The sequence below is a fragment of the Hemiscyllium ocellatum genome, chromosome 37 (genome assembly GCF_020745735.1).
Source record: "Hemiscyllium ocellatum isolate sHemOce1 chromosome 37, sHemOce1.pat.X.cur, whole genome shotgun sequence".
In the NCBI taxonomy this organism is placed as follows: domain Eukaryota; kingdom Metazoa; phylum Chordata; class Chondrichthyes; order Orectolobiformes; family Hemiscylliidae; genus Hemiscyllium; species Hemiscyllium ocellatum.
The window spans coordinates 30,094,875-30,122,156 of NC_083437.1; the positions used below are offsets into that span (position 1 = coordinate 30,094,875).

General features: G+C 40.4%; 1 protein-coding gene across 2 annotated transcripts in view; it reads left to right on the forward strand.

Annotated features, from left to right (window-relative positions):
- Positions 1 to 27,282, forward strand: part of pank4 (pantothenate kinase 4 (inactive)) — a 69,811-nt gene that overhangs the window by 14,452 nt on the left and 28,077 nt on the right. For both annotated transcript variants that reach the window (XM_060851977.1, XM_060851978.1), the window contains exons 4-12: positions 1,940 to 2,123; positions 2,862 to 2,954; positions 8,910 to 9,063; positions 13,533 to 13,714; positions 14,233 to 14,314; positions 17,630 to 17,730; positions 21,155 to 21,310; positions 24,470 to 24,582; positions 26,185 to 26,272. In XM_060851977.1, coding sequence (XP_060707960.1) covers positions 1,940 to 2,123; positions 2,862 to 2,954; positions 8,910 to 9,063; positions 13,533 to 13,714; positions 14,233 to 14,314; positions 17,630 to 17,730; positions 21,155 to 21,310; positions 24,470 to 24,582; positions 26,185 to 26,272 — 1,153 coding nt within the window. The remainder of the gene's footprint in view (positions 1 to 1,939; positions 2,124 to 2,861; positions 2,955 to 8,909; positions 9,064 to 13,532; positions 13,715 to 14,232; positions 14,315 to 17,629; positions 17,731 to 21,154; positions 21,311 to 24,469; positions 24,583 to 26,184; positions 26,273 to 27,282) is intronic.

Below are 27,282 nucleotides of genomic sequence, written 5' to 3' on the forward strand. Positions count from 1 at the left end.
TAGGCAGTGTGACTTTGAAAAGAACTTTGAACCAGGCTTGGTCTGATTTTTCCCTACCTGTAACCACTTCGCCTGAATGTCATTTTGATCTTAATCTTGTAGGAGATTCGTATATTAAAACTGGCATGTCAAATATGCGTTATTTATGTGTCTTATTTGAGAGTGCTGTGTAAAGAAATGAAGGAAGTGTTCAGAAAAACAAAATTCTGAAATTAGGATGGCAACAATGTATTAGGTAGCGTCATTGTGAATGTATTAAATGTTTGCTTAACAGCAGCAAATTTCAAAATTGATTTATGTATACTTCCATTTTTTAACTAATAACATTTCAGCTTTATTTAATACAAAGAATGTATAGCATATAGTGAGAGTATTTGACCCAACTGAACTATGCCAGTGTTTATGTTCCTCCTCTGACCCTATTTCATTCTTTACTTTCCATAATTTAACCTCATCGATATATCCTTATTTGTTTCACTCTCGGCAACTTATCTACTTTACACGTAAAAATGCATCCATGCTAGATGCTGAGCTACTACATTTGATAATGATTTCCACATTCCAACCACATTCTGGATAAAGGAGTATCTCCTCCATTCCTTATTGGATTTATTAATGGTGCCTAGATTTGGTCTTCCATGTGTGGAACTCTTTTTTTTTGTATGTCTAACTTGAACTCCGTGGTTTTAAAAGGTCTATTAAGTCACCTTTTAAGCTTTTTTTTTGAGAGGAAGAATAATTCTTTCTTTCTTTTTAAACTACACCCTTTCTTTGATTGTGAGGATTGCTAAAGGACATTTGCTGAGATATGATAAATTATTTCACTACCTTCTGTCTTGTCACACACGTATTTAAGACAATCATTTGGAATTTAAGGAGAAGCTGTTTTCAGTTGAAACACCTATTTTAACTCTGAAGTTGGAATACCTGGTATGTCTGCTTGATCTTAGCAATTGCAGTTTTTTAAATTAAAAAAAAGCTTAAATCAAGCAATTCATCCTGAGCAGTCAGCAACAGCCTAAAGAACCGTTAAACTCTTGATCTCATCCAGTAATTATTTAACTATAATTGGACTCTGGTGAGAAGTATAATCTGAAATAAATTTTAGTATCTGAATGATCCACGACAAAGCTTCTGCTGATATAAAACACTGACTTGTTGTAAGTATCCTAGCAAAGAAGTCCTGAGCGTTGGCAGCCAATTTGAAGCTAACAAGTTCTTCATTACTTGGGAGCACAATTAGCAGATGCTTACTGTCATTACTAACGTCCCCAGGATTGCTGAGGGACCGAGCTCACAACTGCGTTGGAGTGGATATCCGGGTGGGTATGGATTGTAGTAGAGCAGATTGGCATCAGAGCTGACCTTCAATGGGCTTCAGGCTTTCCCATAATGAACTTAGTTAGAGCAGTGACAGGAAGGCAGTGGAGTTCCCATCCATCTGCCACCATCCTGCCTGACTAAGTGTCTTCCCCCCCCCCCCCCCCCCCCAAAACCTCCCAGCAGTTTTGTGAAGAAATTACCAAAAAGATTGATGAAGGCAGAGCAGTAGACGTTATCTACATGGACTTAAGTAAAGCATTTGACAAGATTCCACGTGGGAGACTAATCAGTAAAGTTAGATCACATGGATTTCATGGAGAGCTTGCCAGTTGGATGTAAAATCGGCCTGACATGGTTTGCACTGTGCAAGAGAATTCATTGCTGCTTTGATTTTTTTAAAATGCTGTGCTCTTCAGACTGAGGCCAGTACAGTATGTTAGCTTCAGGAGCTTCTTAATTGGTTACTTTTATGATGAGGCAGGCTATATGGCCAGTGCTTAACAGTTGAGATTTTATTTTGATAGTCTATACAATGCTATTGTCTTATTGTTGTGATTCTTTGTACTTTGGCTTTTCAACTGAGTACGGCTAACATTTTCTTTTAATTTATTTGCAGGGTGGATAAGGAAGATGAAATGACTTGCCTAATAAAAGGTTGCAACTTTGTGCTGCGAAATATTCCACATGAAGCCTTTGTGTACGTGAAGCATGCAGATCCTGAATTCCGCTTTCAGACAACACACCCAGATATCTTTCCCTACCTGCTGGTGAACATTGGGTCAGGAGTGTCTATAGTTAGGGTAAGGAGGATTTATTTCAAATAGTTTTATCATTGACTGACTAAGTGCAACATGTCCACATTGGGTCTTGCCTTTTTTAAGGAGTGAAAGGATGCTTTCCAGTAGCTTAATCAATATTATAAAATGATACACCTCTACAATTACCTAATCTCTCTTTTTTCCTCTTAATTACTTTATTTTATCAATTAACCTTCAGAACTGAGCTGGCACAGGTAATTGTGCAGAATTATGGCAGATATTCCTTTGTCTCATAACTTTCTGCCCTGAGCGTGTCAAAGCACTGGGAATGGTTACCTTTGGGAACAAGCAGCATCATAGTGTCTTGCCAAAGTGGTAATTTCTTAAACCCTCAGATAATAGTGTCAGCCAGCTATTTGATAGTAAAGAACACCCAATTCTGCCCTCACCACGATACATGTCCATCAGGCTGGAATCAGAAAGGCTAGATGTGGCATTCAATGAATATGCTGACTAAGATCAGCTAATTTATCCTTTCAAAATACAAATCCTATATAAGAGACTGTTGACCTTTTTCAAAATTAAAACCTGCTTGCATCTGTGATGGAGACAATGGAGGAAGGTTTCCAAATTTTAAGCTTTCTTTGAAATTACAAGTTTACCTAATACTCAAAAAAGACTTATGGTTATGTATTACGTTTTGATATCTCTCAAAGGGGTTAGAAGCCTTGAATTGTGTAACAAACTGTGTGTTTGTTTTAATTCTTCCCATCCACCCAGGTCGAGTCTGAAGACCAATTTGAGAGGATTGGAGGAAGCTCAATAGGAGGTGGTACGTTCTGGGGGCTCGGAGCATTGCTGACAAAAACAAAGGTGGTCATTTTATCCCAATCTCTTCCCTACCTTTTGACTTTATAGATTCTGTGCTCATCACATGCCTATCTGAGATCAGGAGTATGGGTTTGAAACAGTCTTCAAGCATCAGCAATTCAGGCCTGTAGTCAGGTATTTAGAAGTTTGGCATGTCTACTTCCTCCCCATAAGCATAAAGCCAAGTACAAGGCTGATATTTATATTCCACCTTTCATGACGTGTGACTTCCAACAAGCTTTTTGAAGTATCATTTTAATGGATGATGTGCACAGATAGGCTGCCAATCTAGGAATATTCATTGAAAGATGCACATTGTCTAGTAAAGCAGAAATAAGAAGGGATGGAGGCAGAAAAAAGGAAATTTACTGGCCAATTCACTTGTCTATTGTGAGCAAGGTGTTAGAAGTGATAATTAAAGAGATTGAACTGTGCATTTTGAAAAAAGATCAAGGTAATCGGAATGAGTCAGCATGGCTTTGTCAAAGGGAAAAGCATCTAACTATATTTTTGGAGTTGTTTGAAGGAGTAACATGCACTCTGAATAAAGGGGAGATTTTAGATTTTCTGTACTTGGCTTTCCAGAAGGTATTTACAAGGTGCTGAATCAAAGGTTATTGTGGAAAATAAAAGCTCATGTTATTGGGGTAACTTATTAGCATAGATAGCAGATTAACTGGGTGGTATAAAGCAGAATATGAATAAATGGGTTTTTGTCTGATTGACAAGATGAGACAAATGATGTCTTGTTATCTGTGGTGTGGCCTCAACTTATTACAATTTGCACACATGATTTAGATGAGGGTGATGAAGGCATGATAACTAAATTTGCGAATGATGCCAAGGTAGGTAGCAAAATACATTTTAAGGAAGCCATAACCTGGTTGCAGGTGGGTATGGTTGAGTGACTGAACAGAAATCTGACAGATGGAGTATAATGTGAGAAAGTGTGAAATTGTTCACTCTGTCGGGAAAAACTATAAGAACAGAATATAACACAAGTGGAGAACTACTACTGAATTCCGAAGTATGGAGAGATTTGGAAGGATTCGTGTTCTTGTGCAGGAGTCACAAAACTTTAGTATGTAGGTACAATATGTAATCAAGGAGGCCAGTATCATGGTATAATTTACTACGAAACGAATTAAACATAAAAGTAAGGATGTTATGCTTCAATTATACAGGACACTGGTGAGACCGCATCTCTTATACTGTGTGCAGTTTTGGTCTCAATCTAGTAAGCCACCTCTGAACTGCCTCCAATGCAATGGGGGCATAGATGAGGTGAGTAGCCAAGATTTTTTTACCAAGGGTAGCAGAGTCCTAAACTCAATTTCTATTTCTATTTTAAATTGACATTGCCTAAATAGGGAAAGCCTTATTTTTGGCAGCAAATGTAGAAAAAAGCCCCTGACTATCCAACCTCTTTATGCATGTCACAATTTGGTAGACCTATATTGGTCACCTCTCAGCCTCCGGCTTTCCAGTGAAAACAATCTGAGTTTCTCCAATCTTTCCTCACAACTAAAAGCCTCCCGACCAGACAACATCTCGGCACCCCCTCCAAATAATCCACATCCTTCTGGTATTGTGACAACCAGAAATGCAAGCAGTATTCCACATGTGGCCGAACTGAAGTTTTATACAGTTGTTACATAACTTGCCAACTTTAATATTCAGTGCTCTGGCCAATGAAGGCAAGTGTTCTGTCTGCCTTTTCGACCACCTTACCCATTTGTGTTGCTGCTTTCAGGGACCTATGGACTTGAACGCCCGATCACACTGTATTTCAGTGCACCTAAAGGTGCTGCCATTATTATATAATACGCAACTGAATTTGATCATCTAACATATATCACCTCGCATTTGTCCAGATTAATCTCAATCTGCTATTTCTCTGACCAGATCTGCAACCTATCTATATCCTGCTGTATCCTTTGACAGTCTTCCTCATTATTTGCAACTCTGTCAAATTTGGTGTCATCCTCAAACTTACTAATCAGACCAACCATATTTTCCTTCAAATCTTTTATACATATTACAAACAACCAAGGTCCTAGCATTGATCCCTGTGGAACACCACTAATTACTGATCTCCATTCTAACAAGCACTGTTCCACTGCTAAACCCTGTCTTCTATAACCAAGGCAGTTTTGTATCCACCTAGCCAGCTCACCCAGGATTCCATTAAACTCTACCTTTTGTACCTGCCAGGAGGTACCTTATCAAATGCCTTACTCCAGTCCTTGTAGACACCATCCACTACCCTTCCCTCATCAATCATTCTTGTCACCTCCTCAGAAAACCCAATCATGTTGGTGAGACATGACCTGACCAGCACAAACCCATGCTGTCGAATACTAATAAGTCTATTTGCTTCCAAATATGAGTAAATCCTATCTCTCAGTATCTTCCTTAATAGCTTCCCCACTAATGATGTCAGGCTTTCTGGCCTGTAATTACCTGGCTTCTCTCTGTTTCCTTTCCTAAGTAAAGCGACAACATGAGCCATTCCCTAGTCCCGTGGAACCTTGCCTGATGTCAAAGAGGATACAAAGGTATGTGTTAAGGCCTCAGCGGTTTCCTCTCTTTCCTGTCACAGTATCCAGGGATAAATCCTATTTGGCCTTGGGGACTTGTCTACTTAATACATTTCAAGACAACCAACTTTTCCTCCTTCATTATGTTGACCAGCCTGTGATTATTCACACATTTTTCCCTAACCTCAACATCCGTCACGTCCCTCTCTTTGATGAATAGCAATGCAAAGTACTTGTTAAGGATCTTGCCTATTTCCTGTGGCTTCACACTTAACCTCTCTCCTTTACGCTATCCCTAGCTACCCTCTTGCTTGTGATATATTTGTAAAATGCCTTGGAATTCTCCTTAATCCTGCTGGCCAAGGACAATTCCGTGGGCGGCACGGTGGCACAGTGGTTAGCACTGCTGCCTCACAGCGCCTGAGACCCGGGTTCAATTCCCAACTCAGGCGACTGACTGTGTGGAGTTTGCACGTTCTTCCCGTGTCTGCGTGGGTTTCCTCCGGGTGCTCCGGTTTCCTCCCACAGTCCAAAGATGTGCAGGTCAGGTGAATTGGCCATGCTAAATTTGCCCCTAGTGTTAGGTAAGGGGTAAATGTAGGGGTATGGGTGGGTTGCGCTTTGGCGGGTCGGTGTGGACTTGTTGGGCCGAAGGGCCTGTTTCCACACTGTAAGTAATCTAATCTAATCTAATTCATAGCCCCATTTAGCTCTCCTAACTTTTACCCTGTTTGAGCTCCTTCTTACTTTCTCCACGTTTTTCAAGGACTTCGTCAGTTTTTAGTTGCCTAAACCTTAGGCATACTTGCTTTTTTTTCGACTAAGCTGATAATTTTCCGTGTCATCCAAGGTTCATGAATCCTGTCATTCCTGTTCTTCATTTTCACAGGAGCATACCTGTCCTGCATTTTAATTGACTGGTCTTTAAAAGACCCCAGCATGTCAAATGTAGATTTACTTTCAAACAACCACTTCCAATCTGCATTCTCCAATTCTTGCCTAATCTGGTTATTGTTGGCACTCCCTTAGTTTAACATTTTCATCCAAGGTCTGCTCTTGTCCATCTCGGTAAGTATCTGAAAACGTATGGAATTAGAACAAGGACAAATTACAAAGGACAATGCTGTACCTATAATGCCTTGGTACAAGATCACTCCAGGGTGACCTCCCTCAACACAGCTGTGACCTGCTCCCTAACCAGTAATGTAGTTCCCCACATCTTTTGCTTCTCCTCTGCCTCTTCTAAAACATTGATATCCCGGAACTTGAAGCTGCTAATCCTGTCCCTCTTTCAACCACATTTTACTGTACTCATGTGATTACATGTGCCAGTAAACCCAATTCTGTTCAACAGAACATATATGTTTAAGGTGAGTGGGGGAAGATTTAAAAAGGACCTGAGGGACAACATTTTTGCATAGAGTATAGTGCATGTATGGAATGAGCTCCCAGAGGAAGTGGTAGAAGATGTTACAATTACAGAGGGACCTCGATTATCCAAACGAGATGGGTGGGCACAATTTCATACAGATAATTGATTATTCAGTTAATTGATTCAATGCCTCTTCTCTGGGACTCTGAGTTTTCAGAAGTTTCATTTTCCCTCGCTCTGCCTGCCTTGCTCCCTCTCTCTGCCACAGGGTTTGTTTCTGAGCAGACTCACACTTGTGTGTAAGGCACTTGCAGCAGTGCTGTAGACCCCACCCCAAATCAATTCAGTGGGATTGGCACAGTGAGTACTTGCTATGTCTCCGTCCCTCCCCCTGTCCAAACTCCCCAACCCCTCCTGCTCCCCCCCAACATCATCCAACCCCGCCCCCTGTTTGCTCCCCGAACCTCTTCCAACCCTTCCCTTCAGTCCACCACCACCCCAACCTCATCCACCTGGCCCCCCCCATCTGATCCCACCCCACCTTTGCCCCCATTCCCGTCCAACGTTGTCCTTGCCACCTCTTGTCCAACCCCACTCTACCTCCGCCCCCCCACCCCCAACCTTACCACACGACTGACCCTCAAACCTATCCAACCCCGCCCCCTGTCCGCCTTTCATCCGCCTCATCCCCACCCACCATCCACGCCCCCAATAACCTCCCCTCCCCGGAACAGACAGACTGGACACCAACAGTAAGACTGCTGCTGCCTTTGGACAGTGAGTCTTCAAATAGCAAACACACACAACTTTTTACTGCAACTGTTTCATAAGTTCCACCTTTGCCCTGTTCGGGACAATGTTGGAGAGATTATCGGGGGGGGAGGTGGGTGGGGGGGCGGGGCGTGGGGCGGGGGGCGGGGTTCAGAGTATATGCCTGCGTAGAACTTCAGGGAAAGTGTGGGGAGAGAGAGAGAGAGGGGGTGGGCAGTCAGTCATTTGAAGACAGTGCCTGGGCTCCCATTGATGTCCAGGACTGCTCTCAGCAGCAATTCAGTGAGCCGAGTTCATTTTTAATCATTGTAAACAAAAAGTGCAATCAGTGTTGAAAACACCTCTTTGATATAATGTTTCTATCGGCATGTTGAGATCTCTTTCAGATAATCTGATATTTGGATAATTGATATTTGGTTAATTGAGATTTCTCTGTACAACATTTAAAAGACAATTGGGTAGGCATATGAATAGGAAATGTTTAGAGGGACATGGGCCAAATGCAAACAAGCAGGAATAGTTCAGTTGAGGATATCTGGTCAGCATGGATGGAATTGATTGAAAGGTCTGATTCTGTGCTATATGACTTTGACTCAATCCTAAAGTTTGGCCACGGCATTGATGATGGCAATTGTCCTTTTCTGTTGTGGTTTCCAGTTAACATTACTGTCATTCTTTATTAATTGCTTTACTTTTATTCAGAACATTTCCCCGGCCCAAAGTTGCAAACCTAGGGAAAATAAAGATGATGATAAAGTGTAATCCCAGTTTCTCTTGAGCGAATTGATCTTTATTGTATGGTGGAGAAGGGGTGTTATAACTGACCTCTGTTAACTGATCTACAAGAACAGAATTGGCTATTGTTTCTGCTCTTATTTATTATTCATTCAAACCAGTACAGATGGGGGAGGCCAAGAAAAGAGCGATGACACTGTCTGTTCCTGTTAAAACATGGGTACGTGACTGAGGTGTTTGAAGGGAAACTGGCATTTAGGCTTCATGAAGGAATCAATGAAGGAGTACGCTAAGCAAAAGGAACACTCAGATGACATAAATCACAATTTTAAGTTCGATTTTATTTTCTTGAGTTTCTTTCTGTATTCCTAACTGTACGCAGCAATTAGAAACCAAAGGGCTGTAATATGTTTATTATTTATGATTCATTGCATTTTAAGTTATAAAGGCAATTTTCTGCATTATCATGTCTAGACTTATGCCCGAAAGGCTAACCTAATTTGTGTATGGCTTACTTAAACTTTTATTCTCTTCATACAGCGATTTGATGAATTATTGCAACTTGCTTCAAAAGGGCAGCACACAAATGTGGATATGTTAGTTCGTGACATTTACGGTGGGGCATATGAATCCTTTGGGCTGACTGGAGATCTTATTGCCAGTAGCTTTGGAAAATCTGCCACTACTGATAAAGGTAGGTACATTCTGATGAGTTGCCACATCTTGAATCCTGTTTGGCCGGAGGCCGTTTCTTGTAATAACCTTTATAGATAACTATCGTACTAATTATTGCTGCTTTATGATCCTACCCATTAGCGCTACCATTGTACTCTCTCATAAACAACAATAGAATGCAAAATCATATCTCAAGCTTCATTTTACATATATGATGATTGATGTTGGGATTAATGTATTGCCATTACTTTTAAGTTTTAAGTGCATTAAGATGGGAGATGTTAGTGCTGGAATACCTCCTATTTTAGTTCGTTGTTTCATTCAAAGTAAAACATTTCACTCTTTCACTGAACAACGTTTAAAGTCCAAGCGAAGAGACGTGCTCATCTTCTGCACCAGTGTGCCATCATCCGTTACTAGTAACCTTTGTCACCCCTTGGCCAAATTGCTAATTGGACCGAAGGGTCTGTTTCCATGCTATACATCTCTATTACGCTCTGACTCTAATTGAATTAGGTGTGTTGCATCACTGAAATTTTTTTTTTGGGAATTCAAATGCAAGTTTTTCTTATTCATTTTTTGGGCATGACTGGCTGTGCCAGACTTTTATCTGGATAGGCCAACAAGAGGCGAGGTGAGGCCACACTGGATTTGATATTGAATAATGAAGCAGGCTAGGTGTTAGATTTGGGGGTAGGTGAGCACTCTGCTGATAGTGACCACAGTTTGCTTACGTTTACTTTAGTGATCAAAATAAATAGATATATAGTCCAGGGCAACAGTTATAGCTGGGAGAAAGTCGATTGTGATGTGATTAAGCAAGATTTAGGATGGAGAAGGAAACTGCACGGGATGTGCACAATTGAAATGTGGAGCTTGTTCAAGGAACAGAAGGAGGAGGCTTATGTAAAGATGAGATGTGAAGGTTCAGCTAGGGCGCTTGAGAATTACAAGTTAGCTGGGAAGAACCTAAAGAGAGAGCTAAGAAGAGTCAGGAGGGGACACGAGAAGTCTTTGGCAGGTAGGATCAAGGAAAACCCTAAAGCTTTCTATAGGTATGAGAGGAATAAAAAAATGATGAGAGTAACATTAGGGCCAGTCAAAGACAGTAGTGGGAAGTTGTGCGTGAAGTCCAACGAGTTAGGAGAGGCGCTAAATGAATACTTTTCATCAGTATTCACACAAGGAAAAAGACAATGTTGTCCAGGAGAATATTGAGATTCAGGCTATTAAGACGGGATTGAGGTTCATAAGGAGGAGATATTAGCAATTCTGGAAAATGTGAAAATAGTAAGTCCCCTGGGCTGGATGGGATTTATCCTAGGAGTCTCTGGGATGCTAGGGAGGAGATTGCAGAGCCTTTGGCTTTGATCTTTGTCATCATTGTTCTACAGGATTAATGCCAGAAGACTGGAGGATAGCAAATGTCCCCTTGCTCAAGAAGAGGAGTAGAGACAATCCTGGTAATTATAGACCAGTGAGCCTTACTTCGGTTGTGGGTAAAGTGTTGGAAAGGATTACAAGAGATAGGATTTACAGTCTTCTAGAAAGGAATGATTTGATTAGGGATAGTCAAACACAGTTTTGTGAAGGGTAACTTTATTGAGGTTTTTGAGAAGGTGACCAAACAGGTGGATGAGGGTAAAGTGGTTGATATGCTGTATATATGGATTTCAGTAGAGCGTTTGATATGGTTCTCCCCAGCAGGCAGTTGCAGAGAATGTGGAGGCATGGCATTGAGGGTGATTTAGTTGTTTGGATCAGAAATTGGCTAGTTGTAAGAAGACAGGGTGGTGGTTGATGGGAAATGTTCATCCTGGAGTTCACTTATTAAAGAGATACCGCAAGGATTTGTTTTGGGGCCGCTGCGGTTTGTCATTTTTATAACTGACCTGGATGAGGGTGTAGAGGATGGGTTAGTAAATTTGTGGATGACACTAAGGTTGGTAGAGTTGTGGATAATGCTGAAGGGTGTTGCAGGTTACAGAGAGTCATAAATAAGCTGCAGAGCTGGGCTGAGAGGTGGCAAATAGAGTTTAATGCGGAAAAGTGTGAGATGATTCACTTTTTAGAAGGAGTAACAGGAATACAGAGTACTGGGCTAATAGTAAGATTTTTGGTAGTGTGGATGAGCAGAGATGTCTGTGTCCATGTGCATAGACCCAGGTTGATAGAGTTGTTAAGAAGGTGTACAGTGTGTTAGCTTTTATTGGTAAAGACATTGCATTTTGGAGCCATAAGGTCATGCTGCAGCAGTACAAAACTTGGAGTATTACCTACAGTTCTGGTCGCTGCATAATAGGAAGTATGTGGAAACATTGAAAGGGTGCAGAGGCGATTTACCAGGATGTTGTCTTCTGGAGGGAAATTCTTACGATGAAAAGCTGAGGGACTTGAGGATGTTTTCATTAGAGAGAAGAAGGTTGAGAAGTGACTTAATAGAGACATATAAGATGATCAGAGGGTTAGATAGGGTGGACATTGAGAGCCTTTCTCGTCGGATGGTGATGGCTAGCACGAGGGTGCATAGCTTTAAATTGAGGGGTGATAGATATAGGACACATGTCAGAGGTAGTTTATTTACTCAGAGTAGTAGAACGCACTGCCTGCAACAGTAGCAAATTGCCAATGTTAAGGGCATTTAAGTGGTCATTGGATAGACATGGATGAAAGTGGAATAGTGTAGGTTAGATAGGTTCCAGATTGATTTCACTGGTCAGCACAACAGCGAGGGCCAAAGGGCCTGTATTGTTCTGTAATGTTCAATATTCTATGATCTTGATAATGAGCTGCCTTCTTGACCCTCTGTAGTCTTTTGGTGTAAGTAGATGCATATCTCATTTGGGAGGGAGTTCCAGGATGTTGCTCCAGTTAAAATGAAGGAATACTTCCATCTCTATGGCTTGGAGAGGAACTTGCAGATAGTGGAGTTCCCTTGTTTTTACAGATGTTTGTGTTTGTGGCTTTGATGCTGTCTGAAGAGCCTTGGTGAGTGTCTGCAGTGCATCATGTAGGTGGTACACACTATTGATACTGAGCACCAGTAGTGGAGAGAGTGAATGTTTATGGATGTGATGTCAATCCAACAGACTACTTTTTAACTGGATATTGTCAGGCTGCTTGGGTGTTGTTGGGGCTGCACTCATCAAGGCAAATGGAAAGTATTCTATCACAATTCTGACTTATGATTTATAAGTAGACAGGCTTTGGGAGTCATGAAGTGAGTTACTTGCTGCAGGATTCTTAGCTTCTGACCACTGTTGTTGCCACAGTGTTAATATGGCTCAGTTCATTTTCTGGTTAATGGTATATTGATAGTTGGGGATTCAGTGACAATGGTGCCATTGTATATCAAAGGCAATAGTTAGATTCTCTCTTGTTCAAAATTATCCTTGCTTATCATTTGTGTGGCATGAATGTTACTTGCTACTTGTGAGCCTAAATCTGGAAATTGAAGATCTTGTTGCATTTGGACATGGACTGCTTCTGTATCTGAAGAATCATGAATTGTGCTGTAAATTGTGCATACATCAATGAGCATCCTATTTCTGACCTTGTGTTTAAGGGAAGGTCATTGATGAAACAGTTGACGATGGTTGCCCTGAAGAGTTATAAAACTGTTGTGGTACAGTAGTAATGTCTCTGTATCTGAGTCAGAGAAAACCCTGGTTCAAGTCCCGCTTGCTCCAGAGGTGTGTAGTAACACCTGTCAGCAGGTTTAGAAAATATTTATCTTAAGGAGTTCCTGCAGGGATGCCTGGAGCTGTGATGACTAACCTTCAACATTAATATCCATCTTCCTTTAGCTTCGTACAATCCTACAGTACAGAAGAGGCCTTTGGCCCATCAAATCTGTACTGGATCTACACTAGTCTCACTGTCCAACACTACGCTCATAGCCTTGAATGTTGGGAGTATTTACTGCTCATTCATCTAAGTACCTTTTCAAGGTTGAGATTATCCACCTCAATAACCTTCCCACATATTGCATTTTGGAACCCCACCCTCTTTTGGGTGAAAAATACCTTTCCTCAAATCCCTTCTGATCATCCTGTCTTTTGGTGTAAAATTATGCTTCCTGTTGTTGACTCTTTGACTTTCTATTCACCCAGTTCAAAACCTCATAATCTTGTGCACTCCTGGCAGGTCCTCCCCTCAGTCATTAACTCTATTTTTGTTAGGGGTCCTTGATTCTGCACTTGGTCAAATGCTGCCTAGATGTCAAAAGCAGTCACTCTTACCTCACCTCACATCACGTGACTGTATCATTCTGCTTCATGTGGTTAGTAAATAGAGTTAATTGAGATTCTGGAACTTTGCAAGCGGTTAGTGACACCTGGTAATGTGAATCCCACAGTTACCTCTCAGTTTTTCTCTATCTTGATTGTGCTCTCTCACCCTCTACTTTCTTCCCCTTCACCTCCCCACCCCACAAAAAAAAACTTTACAATTCATAGAATGTCTCTATTGTGTTTTTTTTGTATCCAGAGTTCACCAAAGAGGATATGGCCAAGAGTTTACTGCACATGATCAGCAATGACATTGGCCAGTTGGCCTGCTTGTATGCCAAGCTTCACAACCTCAGCCGAGTGTACTTTGGTGGTTTCTTTATCCGCGGCCACCCTGTTACCATGCACACCATTACCTACAGTATCAACTACTTTACAAAGGTAACAATTTAGGGATTGATGGGGGAAGGGGGGTTAGGTGTTTGGCAAGTGAGGTGCTAGAGGGTATGGGGTACTGTGTTCTACTGGATCTATGATGGAGGTATCTAAACGACTAAATGAATCTAGATGACTAAACAGTGTAGTTGTGGGCGGCACGGTGGCACAGTGGTTAGCACTGCTGCCTCACAGCGCCTGTAGACCCGGGTTCAATTCCCGACTCAGGCGACTGACTGTGTGGAGTTTGCACGTTCTCCCAGTGTCTGCGTGGGTTTCCTCCGGGTGCTCCGGTTTCCTCCCACAGTCCAAAGATGTGCGGGTCAGGTGAATTGGCCGAGCTAAATTGCCCGTAGTGTTAGGTAAGGGGTAAATGTAGGGGTATGGGTGGGTTGCGCTTCGGCGGGTCGGTGTGGACTTGTTGGGCCGAAGGGCCTGTTTCCACACTGTAAGTCTAATCTAATCTAAAAAAAAATATGCAATTGATTAGTTTACCATTTATTTTTATCTTGCTTGATTGTTAGGGTGAAGTTCAGGCACTCTTTTTAAGACATGAAGGATACCTTGGTGCCATTGGGGCTTTTCTAAAGGGAGCAGAAGAGGACAGTAAGTGCCTGTTTTCAATGTACTACTCTTTTAGTTGAGGTAAAATCTGGAATTCTATACTCGTCCCTCTGTTGTAGTTAAATCATAAAAACAGGAATAAACAATTCTGTTCCTTGAATTTGTTCTGTCATCCAATTAAATTGGGACTGATTTCTGTTTAAAGTTAATTTACCCAGCTTGCTTTTGTAACTCTTAATACCATTACCTGATGAGACTTTCAACTCTTTCCTAGCCTAAGCAAACTATTAGAGGAGAGATGCAATTTTCTATTCGCTTCATGTGAAGAACTGCTTCTTGGCATCCAACCTGAATGGCCCTGTTCTAATTTAAGGCAATACCACCTTGTCTGAGCTGCTCCTACCAGATGAAATATTTTCCCTCCTATCTTATTGAGAATTGGTTAATTGGCAGAAAGTAAACAGGAATAAATGGATCATTCACTGGGTGGCAAGCTGTTCCAGGTGTTTTCACTAGTATTCACTAGTAGAACATGGATACCGCCGGCTGACCAGCATTTAGTGCTTGTATCTAGTTGCCATTTAGAAGAAGGTACTGAACTGCTTTCTTGAAATGTTGCAGTCCATGTGCTGTAGGGAAACCCACAATGCCCTTAGGAGGGGAATTCCTAGATTTTGACGCAGCAATAGTGAAGAAACAGTAATATATTTCCAAGTTTGAATGGTGAGTGGCTTGGAGGGAAACTTGCAGATGGTAGTGTTCCCATGTATCTGCTGCCCTTGAAATTCGAGATGCAAGTGGTTGTAGGTTTGGCAGGAGCTGTCTAAGGATCTTTGGTAAGTTTCTGTGGTGCATCTTGTAGAAAGTACACACTGTTCCGACTGAGTGTCAGTGGTGGACGGAGTGGATTCCTGTAGATATGCTGCCAGTCAAGTGGGCTGCTTTGTCCTGGATCATGTCAAGCTTCCTGATTGTTGTTGGAGCTGCACTCATCTAGGCAAGTGGGGAATATTCCATCACACTGCTGACTTATGCGTTGTAGATGATGGACAGGCTTTGGGGAGTCAGGAAATGAGTTATTCTCCACAGTATTCCTACCCTTTAACCTTCCCTTGTAGCCATTGAATTTATATGGTGGTCCAGTTGATTTTCAAGTCAGTGGTAACCCCCAGGATGTTTGATCATGGTGGATTCAATGATAGCAACACCACCAAATGGCATGGGATAGTAGTTAGAATGCCTTTTATGGTATTTGTGTCGCTCGATTGTTACTTGCCATTTGTCAGCCCAAACCTGGATAGTGACCAGATCTTGTTGCGTTTGAACATGGATTTGCTTCAGTATCTGAGGAGTCCTGAATGGTGCTGAATATTATGTAGTCATCAATGAACATCCCTACTTCTGAACTTCTGCAACAGTCAGTGCTAGATTTCCAATTTTGCAACCCATATAAATAATTGTGTGCAGGAACCAAAATCTCTAAATTTGCTGATGACTCCAAACTGGGTGGGAATGTAAGTGTTGAAGAAGATGCAAGGCCATTGAAGGAGAAATGAACAGGCTGAATTAATGGGTTTTAATGTGTCAAATTATATATAATGTGAATATGTGTGAGGTTTTTCACTGTAGTAGAAAAGAAACAAAAGGTCGATTTTTTTTAAATGATGAGGGGTTGGAAAATTTGGATGTCCAAAGGGCTCTGGGTGTCATTGTCCATAAGTCAATAAAAGCTAACATGCAGGTAAAACAAATTAGAAAGGCAACTGATATGTTAGCAATCATTTCAAACTGATTTGAGTACAGTCTGTTCTGCTGTAACGCACACTTTTTCAATGCAAATTGGCTATAATGTGATTGAAGAATTTTGTCCATTATTTGTAGAACACAAACTTCCCTTACCCATGATTCTATAACGTGATTCTGGTCTCTTTGGTTTAAATGGTGCTGCTGTTATGCGATTTTCTTATAACGCGGAATTGCACAGGAACAGAACTATCATGTTATATCAGAACAGAGCATACCTAAATAAAGGCATCTTCCTACTATTGTATGGACCCTTGGTGAGACCACATCTGGAGCATTGTATATAGTTTTGGTCTCATTATCTAAGGAAGGATCAAAAAGTGTGGCACTGGAAAAGTGCAGTAGGTCAGACAGCATCTGAGGAGCAGGAGAATCGACATTTCGAGCATAAGCTCTTCATTGGGGTAAACGTCAATTCACCTGCTCCTCAGATGCTGCCTGACCTGCTGTACTTTTCCAGCACCACAGTTTTCAACTCTGATCTCCAGCATTTGCAGTCATCACTTTCTCCTTACAGAAGGAAGGATTTACTTGAATAGAGGGAATTCAATGGAGACTCACCAGATTAGTCCTTAGCTTGGCAGGATTGTGAAGGAAACTAGGTTTGTATTCTCTAGAGTTTTAAAGAATGAGAGGTTGTTTCATTGAAACAAATAAAAATCTTACAGGGTGGGTCAAGTTGGATGTGAGTACAATGTTTCCCCTAGCTGGTGACCCTAGAGTTGGGGTACGTAACCTTAGGTTATGAAGTATGCTGTGTTGAGGAAGAATTTCTTCGCTCTGGATGTTCAGTATTTGGAATTCACAACTCCAGTGGGTTGTGAAGGCTCAGTCATTGAGCATGTTCATTACAACAATCAATAAGTTCATGGATACTACTAATATTAAGGTGCAGAGAAACCTCAATTATCTGAATGGCAATTATCCGAATTTCAGATTATCCGGACAAGATCTCAAGGTCCCGATGCTTGGGTGAACTATGTTATCCGAACATTCGATTATCCGAACAAAATATTCCCCGCCCGTGTTGCTCAGATAATCAAAGTTCCTCTGTACTTAAAGAGAATGCAGAAAAGTGGCATTGATTTAGAAGTTACACCATAATTGCTTGAATGACAGGGCAAGCCTGATGGGCTGAATGGCCTACCTCTGTTTCTATCAGCACCGTGAATTTGTTTGTACATCTATAAGCACCTCATTTGCAGCACCCAATATGTTGCTGTGTTCAAAGGAATACAAGCATGGGTTCGACACATCTTATTATTTAGCTTTGATTTAAAACAAAACGAATTTGTTGATTGGCTGCACATCATTAGTAATATCCTTGCTTTCTGAATCAGCAGTTCATTGGGTCAAACCAGGCAGCAAGACCTTGAACATGTAATTGAACCTGATACTACAGGTTGTAGTGGAAGAGGTTCCTAAAGTGCGTATTAGTTGATAGGAAACCTTTCTCAATTCACTGTCATTCCTCCAAATTTTTCTCCTTTCCCAGAATTTCAACCATTTTGCTCCTAAGTTGCACACTTGCAACCCTCTCATCTTATTTTTCAGATCCAAACCAGTATAGCTGGGGAGAGAACTATGCTGGCAGTTCAGGCTTAATGAACAGTTCTCCTGATGTGCATCCATTACAGCGAACACGAAGTGGAACGGTATGCATATGTAATGAGAATCATGTATTCTTTGAACCAAGTGAGTTATATAAAACCTAGTACATTCAAAACATTTAGCTAGCGCAGTGAACAATTACCAGCATGACCTTGTTAAGTAGTTCCAGTTTAAGTAGACAGTGTTGCTGTAGAAGCAGGGAGTTAAGTTGGCATTTGGTGTTGTTGTCTAGCGTAACAAAACAAATCATGGCTGGCATTTCAAAGTTTGTGCTATTTGTTTCAAACGATTTGCAAAAAACCGTGTTTATAATGTAGCACTTTGTGGGAGAGATATTGAACACAGCTAGTATTGTACAAATGCTAACTGGAGGGTCATCCTGATCCTGGAGAGGTACAGGACCCTCTTTTTACAGGAAAACCTCTACCTTCGAGTTCTGGTTTGTATTGCATTTGGCCGAGACCCTGGATTCTGGCTACCTTTACAGCACAGTAGTAAGGTACAGTGTAAGTGAGCCTTAAAACTTCCATGAATTTGGCTTGGTTATGCGTTCACTAATGCGCAGGCTATTACAGCAGTTTGATTTGTTCTGCAAATCTTTATTTCCCGGAAGTTTTCTTTTTAATCCCACGATGCCATGAAGGGAATGAAAAAGGGCCTGTTCCTGAAACCAGCAGATGACTCTTTAATGTCTGCTCCCTCCCTAACTCCCTCATCTCAGCACCCCTACATATTGCACCATGTTTTGACAATTCACTATTTATTCCAGAAGATTCTGAAGCATCCTTGTTTATAGTGGTTTTTGAAACTTCATGCTAATTTTTAATGTAAACATGTATAGAATGTTTAAAACTCAGATATTAGTCTGTACAAAGGTACTTTCCAGTACTTCTTTTGCATCTCCAAAATCAATTGAGGAAATCTAGCCAATAATTGTCATTGAAATTTGCTTTTGCATAACTGTCTATGCTACTTTGAGCCTGTCTTGTATGAAACCATGGTACTTTCACATCAGATTGTGTTCCAGGTAGCTACTATTTGTTACAGGATATGTCAAGTCACATGGTCTATATATGAGAATATTGTTTTCCTGGCAGAACATTGTCCATGTTTAAGTTTTTTGTTAGGCTATCATTGACCTACACTTGACTGCTGTTAAAGTAGGAAGGCTTTTGTGTTTTGAATTAGGGTGATAAAAAAAACCCGCTAAAGCCTTGAGATATTTTTTAGGTGCAGAGTATTGTCCACTTCATTTCCTGTAATGTCGAACAATAAGATTTAAGATACCTGAATTTCTTGAAGGGTGTGGTGATGTGCAGGGAAGGAGGCATTTCTTCTCTTCAGTGGTTGAGATCTAGCTTGCATTGGGTTGTGGGGGGTATTTTCTTATTTGGCTTATTTTGCACTTTTAAGTTCTAACCTTCATCTTTCATTCCTTCCTGGTTTCTTCCACCTTATGTTACTCCTGCTACAGTTTTCAGTAAGTGACCATTTTCATTTCTTTCCCTTTGCTTTGTTGCAATATCTTTTCAGTGTAATTCTCAGCCTGTTGAAAGAAGGAACAGAAAAGAATTGGCAAATACCTTGAACAGTTGGCATTGCAGCTATGCAGGTTGAGTGGTCATGCACACCATTACCTTGCTTTCCCTTTCTCTCTAGTGCAGGATAGAAAGGAATGCATTTGATTCCAACCACTCCACTGTTTACATATCCTTGGGAGGGTTGAGATAAATCCCAGCAGGATAAATTCCTACGAAACCTGTCCGTATTCCACGCTGTGTTTTTGCATCAGTTTGAATTCCTCTAACAGGCATGCTGAATTTTACCCCATAATTTTTATTTTAATATTTCCAAAAGTGTGAGTTGGAAGTATATTGATAGCACTTGTAAACAAATAATAAAATGGAATACAGTTATTTCAGTGCCTTGTGGTAAAAAGCAAGAAATGGAAAGACTTGCAAGGACAGTGCTGCCATGATTAAAAAGCCTCCAAAGTGTTTGGGTTATGGGCCCACCTATGCTGGCTCGTGTTTATAGTTTTAATTGTGATCGAATCATAGACATATAGCGCAGCAGGATCCATTCTGTCCATTGGGTTTATGGCAACTCTTTAATGAACTTTCCATTAGTTCCATTCCCCTACTATTTCTCTGTTTTCCAGTAAATGTTTCTTGTTGATATATTTATTTGGTTCCCTTTTAAATTTGCTTTTCAGAAGGTACCTTCCAGATCTTAATTTCCTACGTAATTCCTTTTCTCTCACGTTACTCCTGGTTTATGTTGTTACCTTAAATATTTGCCCTCTGCTTGCCAACCGATCTTCTGCTGGAGACAGTTTCCTTTGATTTTCTATATTAGAACTCTTTTAAAATGTTGAATGTCTCCATCAAATGCCCCATCCCTTTTAGCCTTTGCTGATCTAAAGAGAATAACTTGGGTTTCTCTTGTCTCTCCATATAACTGAAGTCTTTAATCCTGAAGTAGTGTTGTATCCTGTAAAAGTTTTCTACATCCTTGCTGAAGTTTTGATATCCTTCCTGAAGTGTGGTGCCCAGAATTAAATCATCATACGGAAAAGCAGAAGTAGGCCATTCAGCTCATTCAGTCTGTTTCTCTGTTCAGTGAGATCTTGGTTATCTGAGAATTTGGCCACTGTATTCAAGTAGGGCTTAGCCAAGGATTCCTTTCCTTTTTAACAACCTCTGAATTTGTTGCACCAGCAAGATGCATCTCCTGTGTTCCTGTACATTGTACCACTTAATTTATACTGATTCTTGCTCTTCATATCAAAATGAAACATGCCACATTTTTCTCTTGGTTAAATTTGACCTGCCATGTGTCTGCAGATTTCACCAGTTGTCTATGACCTTCTGAAGCCTGTTAACTATCCTCATGATTTACAACATGTTTTGCATTATCTGCAAACTTAGTCTACAACTTTTCCACATTTGCATTAATGACCTGAACTTAGATGAAAAAGAACAGTGCTCTTAATACCAATGCCTGTAGCACACCACCACCACACTTCCCTTCAGCCTCTCAAATGATTATTCATCACTGTCTGCATTCTGTCCTTCAGCTATACACACAACTGATGTCCAAAAGTCATAAGCTTCATCAGCCATTCCTCCATGATCCATTAATTGTATTGTTAAATTAAAGAATTCTGTTGAATTAATCAAAGGAATGTCATTTTGTTTTAACAAGTTCATGCTAGGTTTCATTTATTAATACATTATACCAAGCTGCAATGAATTTTGACCTGATAAATGATTAGGTAGCAGAAAACGAAAGAAACTTTGCCAGATAAACATCAACAACCAATGAGAGTTCCAGTAAGTGACAATTTGGCAGCGTGTATGCTAACTCTACCAATATTTGTACATTTTTGAGGTATTACAAAAGATGTCAAATGAGAAATAAGCATGTTACTTCATGCAGTAAATTCAAGGTTTGGTTCTTTGGTAGTTTGACATGTTGGAGATGGACAGACTGGAACGGCAGCTAGTGAATCTTCCACTCCTCCTTGACGCCTCCTCATATGTCCCAGATACAGTTGATCTCACAGAAGATGCAATGGCAAGGGAGTATTGGCTGAGCTGCTTCGAGGATGCTTTAGATGGTGTAAGTATTTTGTTTAAATAGAATTTATATTTGACCCACCTGATCTGTGCTGGCATTTGTTCTTCATGAGTGCCTTGACATTTTACTTCTTCCTTTAACCCAATCAAAGCTATTTCTGGTTCTTTGTATACTTCACCTTAAATGTAGCTGTGCTGTTTGCCTCAACTTCTGGGTGAAGCTGCTGTGTGATCTCCTTTGTAGCTATCTGGAAATATTGATTTATGCCCCCTCCTACCTTTTGGTTTATTTTAAAGAAACTGCACTTCCCTATTTTGCCTGGGATGTTCCTTCCTGTCAGGGTTCATTTCCACAGGTGTTGACTGCTTAGTATAAGCAGAGAGTGTAGTGCTGGAAAAGCACAGCAGGTCAGGCAGCATCAAAGGAGCAGGAGAATCGACCAGTAGGAATGAAGGGCGTATGTCCTGATGAAGGGCTTATGCCCAAAATGTTGAATCTCCTCACCTCCGATGCTGCCTGATGTGCTGTGCTTTTCTAACACCCACACTCGACCCTGATCTGCATCTGCAGACCTCGCTTTCTCCCAGCTTAGTATAAGCAGGCGTTTGCCTTGTGTAATATTCAAAAAGAAGTGTTGGGCTGTTTTATGATGTTTACCAAACTGAAGTATGATCTTAAATTCTGTTGTGATCCATGCTGCACTTGCAAGAAGCTTTCCTGGGTAATAGTCAGTGACAGAAATCCTGACTTTTTCCATTTCCTATGGCATTGGTCATCAGCAAGTCGCACCAACTGAAATCACTTAAATAAGGAATTGAGGCTGGCAATGTCAGTGTAGGTTTCTATTGTTTTGTACACGCACCCACTGAGCCACTCAATTTTAAGTTTTAATGGTAAATTTGGATATTGCTGCTGTTCCTTTGTCAGTTCCCTTGGTGAATAGGACTTGTATCTCCAAGTCATTAGATTACAGGTTTAACTTCCACGTCATCAATTTGAACACATAATCTAGGTTGACTCATTAGTGCAATATTGAGGGTTATCTGCTCTGTCAGAGATACAATCTTTACGATAAAATGTTTAAACCAAAGCGCCTCCATTGGTCCTTAAAAATCTGGTGGCACGTTGCAAATGAATGTAAGTTAGATTTCCTCAGAATTCTGGCTAAACTTTGTTCCTCAATGAAAATCTAAAATCTGGTTATTTGGTCATTTAATCAATTGCTGTTCATGGAAGAATTTGTAATCTATGAATAAAACTTTCTAGTTAATTTGTGGTAAATAAAACTCCATATTCTATCTTCAAAATGGTGACACACACACATTGTAGTCAGTTCCTTGTCCCTCACCATCCTATACACATTGAACTATTGCTTGTCTTTCATACATAATTAAGCATTTGGAAGGTTCTTAGTTTCAGTCCTTGTGTCATATTAGTACATTGTAACTACAGGTGACCATCAATAGCTTAGGCCAGTGCTCCCAAGCTATCATTTGGAGAGAATTTATATTCTTCTTCTATTTTAAATTTGAGCTCAGCATTCTTTCGAAACAAGAGGTCTGAAAGGCTTGGTCCTTTATATGTGGATGGATGTCAAAGACATGCCTGAGGTCTGTCCAATGTTTTGAAAACTTTACAGATCCTTTACCAAGGGCGATGTGGCTACCAATTGTAATCAGTACCTTTGCTGATTCCCAGATTAACTGCTTTATAAATGTTTCATCACTAGTTTTAGTTGAATAAAAATATTTTTATCACTGTTTTATAATGCTTTGTCGCTTTTATATCTGAGCTTTATACTTTTATCTGGTTCATAAGCTAGAGGTTAGGCATTCTAAAATTATTTTGAAATCCAGAAATGGCTAGGACTTGTGTTTGGATTTGAGAGCTTACAGTCACCAGATTTGTTGCAACATGTTTTTGTTTGAGCCACAGTGCAGTTGTCATGCTTTTTATATGCTTTGCCACTTTTATTCTGTAAAATAACATATTGCTGAATAAGCCATTATGAAAGTGATAAATCTTGAACTCCAGATGTACAAAGTTTGAGTACATTTGAAGTTGGATCATTTGGGTTAATGTAACACTTAAATGTAGTAAAATGGCAAGATGCTTCACATGAGAGTTCAATCATGGAAAAAGCTTGAAACCAAGTAACTTGCATACTGGGTTGCTAATCGTTTGTTAAAGTACTAAGTTTAAGGAGCAACTTAAACATGGGTAGAGAGAGTGGCAGATAGGTTTAGAGAGAGACTTTCAGGTCCTGGGGAAGATTTCAGTAACTCCAAAGTAATTTGAAGTAAAATCCAAGGCTCTGTAGAACCAATAAAAGTCATTGCCTTATTTCGACTAGTACTGCCAACTTGAGATTACCTGCTCATTTGTGTCATTCACTACATTCAAGATGGCTGCCATGTTGGTCTATATTTGAAGTGTCTACACATCAAAAGTAATTAATTGATCATGAAGCAATTTGGATATTTGGATTGTATGATAATGCGCAATATAAATTCTTTATTTGTATCTCTCATGCGCTCTCTCACTCTCCTGGTATGTTGTATTATGACGCCTGTATCTAGAGTGTAGTGCTGGAAAAGCACAGCAGGTCAGGCAGCATCCGAGGAGCAGGAGAATCGACATTTTGGGCAGAAGCCCTTCATCGGGAATGAGGCTGCATAGCCTGTTGAAAGCTGTTAAATCACTGATGTCTTCCAGTTCTCATGAGAGGATAATTGACCTGCTTCATTGCCTCCTTTCTTCTGATGCCTTGGGGATCTCCGGTATAGATGCCTTGGGGATCTCAGGTCTGGATGGCGCTGGTCCTCCGCTTATTTGTTGGGTGATGAGAGGAGAGTGAAGTGGATGACCCGAACTGTCCATATTTGAGAACCCCAAGGCATCAATGGGAAAAGACGCAATGGAGCAGGTCAGTTATCCTTTCAAGAGAACTGAAAGAAGTCAGTGATTTAACAGTTTTCAACAGACTATACAGCCTCATTCCTGATGAAGGGCTTCAGCCCAAAACATCAACTCTCCTGCTCCTCGGATACTGCCTGACTGCTGTGTGTTTCCAGCATCCCACTCTCAAATCTGATTTCCAGCATCTGCGGTCCTCACTACCTCCGTATTATGATACCTCTTTACATCAGCTAACAGAATCTGCTTTGGTATGAATCCATGTTTTTCTATTTTTCATTTCAGGTAGTAAAGCGAGCAGTTGCTAGCCAGCCACAATCATTGGATGCTGCAGAGCGAGCAGAGAAATTCCGGCAGAAATACAGGCACAAACTTCAGACGTTGAGGCACCAACCATTGTGAGTTTTGACCAAGTCCAGTTTCTAAGTGGATTCAAAGTAATTCTAGATTGATGTACAAAGTTCACAATTCTGTAATGTTGCTCAGTGTTGAAAAACTCTCCCCTTCCAACGTCTGGGTCATGTTGCTTTAATACATGTAAATGTTTGGCTTTATGACTAATCATCACTAATGATTCACATTGAGCTGGAACCTTCTATCACAAGAAGTAGTTGAGACGATTCCAGATGTATGTAAACAGAAGCAAGTAGTTAAGAGAGAAAGATGCGAAAGGATATTCTGATGAGATTAGAGGAAGTAAGATAGGAGGAAACTTAAGCTGAGAATAAATTTCAGTATAGACCAGACCAGATGGGCCAAATAGCCTGTTTCTGGATGATAAATTCTTTGTAATCCAGTGAATAGTGAGGCAATCTTGCCACTCTCGTGTGTCTATTCTTGGATACTGTTTCCAGTTCTGTTTGCCACAGTGCAAGTAAGATATTTTAGTCATTAAAAAGATACAAAAGAGAGCAGTCAGGATGATGGAAGGAATGAAGGGATTTGATTATGAGGAATGATATGTAAATTGTGCATGTCCCCACTGGCAATGAGAAGGTTGAGAAGTTGATCTGTTTGCTTTCAGGAATAGATAATGCTGGCCATTACCAGTTGCTTCACCGTATCCAGAGCAATAGCACCAGAGGATACAGCCTACACTCGAAAGGCATTAAATTCAGAACTAATCTGCAGAAGCATTATTTCATCAAGTGAATGGTAAATCATTGGTAGTGTTCAGAGGAAAACAGCCGAGGAAGATGGTTGTAAATGATTCAAGTTGCAAATTAGATTGATTTCTTTCAGGAAATAGTATATTTTATCATGTATTGCGTAAACAATTTTTGAGACACAATTTTTGGTGTCTGAACTATGTATGGGTAAAACAGGTAACTTTGGGTCTGTGGCTTTGAAGTCTCTTCTCCAGTGGGGTGTGGCATTCCTTGTCTCATGTCTGAATCTGTTGTAGATTTATTATAGAGATTAATTGCCATGACTGCTTAGCAAGTCCATTAGTTTTATATCACTTGACTATCAGGATGGTAGAGGGCAGACTCAAATGATCTTGTTTTTTTTAGTTAAGCAGTCCAATATTTACTATCATTACGTGGTTATAGAAGTCTCGTGGCCAATCAGGATTGCTATTATTGAAAAGCATAACTCATTGCTGCCAAAGAGATAGAGAAATATTTAAACAAAAACCCTTAAAGTGGGAAATCTTCATTTTCCGGTGACAATTTTATACTTTAAACAAAAATGTATTATTTAAAGAAACCTATTTTTTGATGCATCCAAAGTGGGGAAACCTTCCAATGTATGACAGAAATGGCTGGAGGAGCCTGGGGAATGAATATCAACAGGCTATGTAACATGGAAGGCATTAATGCTAAACCTGACCTATGATTACACACCCTTCGCATTTACACCTTCTACTGGACATAGCAGCAAGGTGCAGTAACCTTGGGCAGCATTATGATTGCTTTTTTAAAAAAAAAATTCTTGTACACCTTTTGGCTATCCTGGTATATCCTGAAAATGTTTCTTCACTTCCGTTTTTCTCTCAGTGCGTACGGATCCCTAACAGTCAGAAGCTTGTTGGACACACGGGAGCACTGTCTGAATGAATTCAACTTTCCAGATCCTTACTCAAAAGTAGGCACACCTGCTTTCCTTACTTTTCCTCAAAAAAAAGTACCAGTAATTTGGTTTAGAAGAAAAAGCTTTCGCCAAATATGTTTGATCCTTGTGTTGCTTTGATCATGGAAAATTGGGGCCTGTGATGTTGAAAGGGTACTTGGGGATTAAACAACTCCTGAAATATTTCAAGTTTATTATGGTGATAAACTGCAACCAGGGGACAATGTTGAGAAAAGTACTCTGACATTATTTGCACTCAGCTCATCAAAGTTAGCCTTTTCTTAAAAGAAGACCACTAAGATAAAAGAACAAACACACTTTTGCATATAAAACAGTGTGCGCTTTTTGATAAATTATAAGTGAAATGTCAGTATTTGGCACAGTGGTTTTCTGTCTCCTTGCCTGTTCCAATCCCTGACAATCCAGCCTTCCGAAGAATAAAACCCAAAAGCTTCTACGTACACAACTTCTATCTTCCCTTCTCCTGGGATTGTGAGCATATCCAACCCTGCAATCCGACTGTTATGTCTCTCAAAATCATGAGAAATAATTTTCAAATTCCTGGATGCATCAAGGTTAAAGTTGACTACAGAATTGGCAATGCAAGGTGCAGTAACACGAAGATAATAAAAACAAACCGAAAGTAAATTAATAATTCAAATTCAAAAGCAGTGGATGTGGAACAATCGCAAATACCATCAAAGGAAAGACCTTGGCTCTGACAAAATGGTTATAAAGGATGGCAGAGATGAATGGTGGATTCTTTTAATCTTCTTGCTTGACTTGGAGATTAACCAGTGCATACAGAATCTGATTAAATTGCTTGATTTTACTTCCCCCCCCCCCCCCCCCCCCTCCCCCAACCCCCCAAATATCCCTTGACAATATTAGAGTTTAACATTGTTACATGTATTTAAAAGAACCTGTCAGATTGAAACTTAAACATTCATTCAATCAGTGTTATTGTCTCTAGAGTCTAAGCAATTGTAGAATCTTGTATAAAACAATAGTGTTAATTGCAGCCT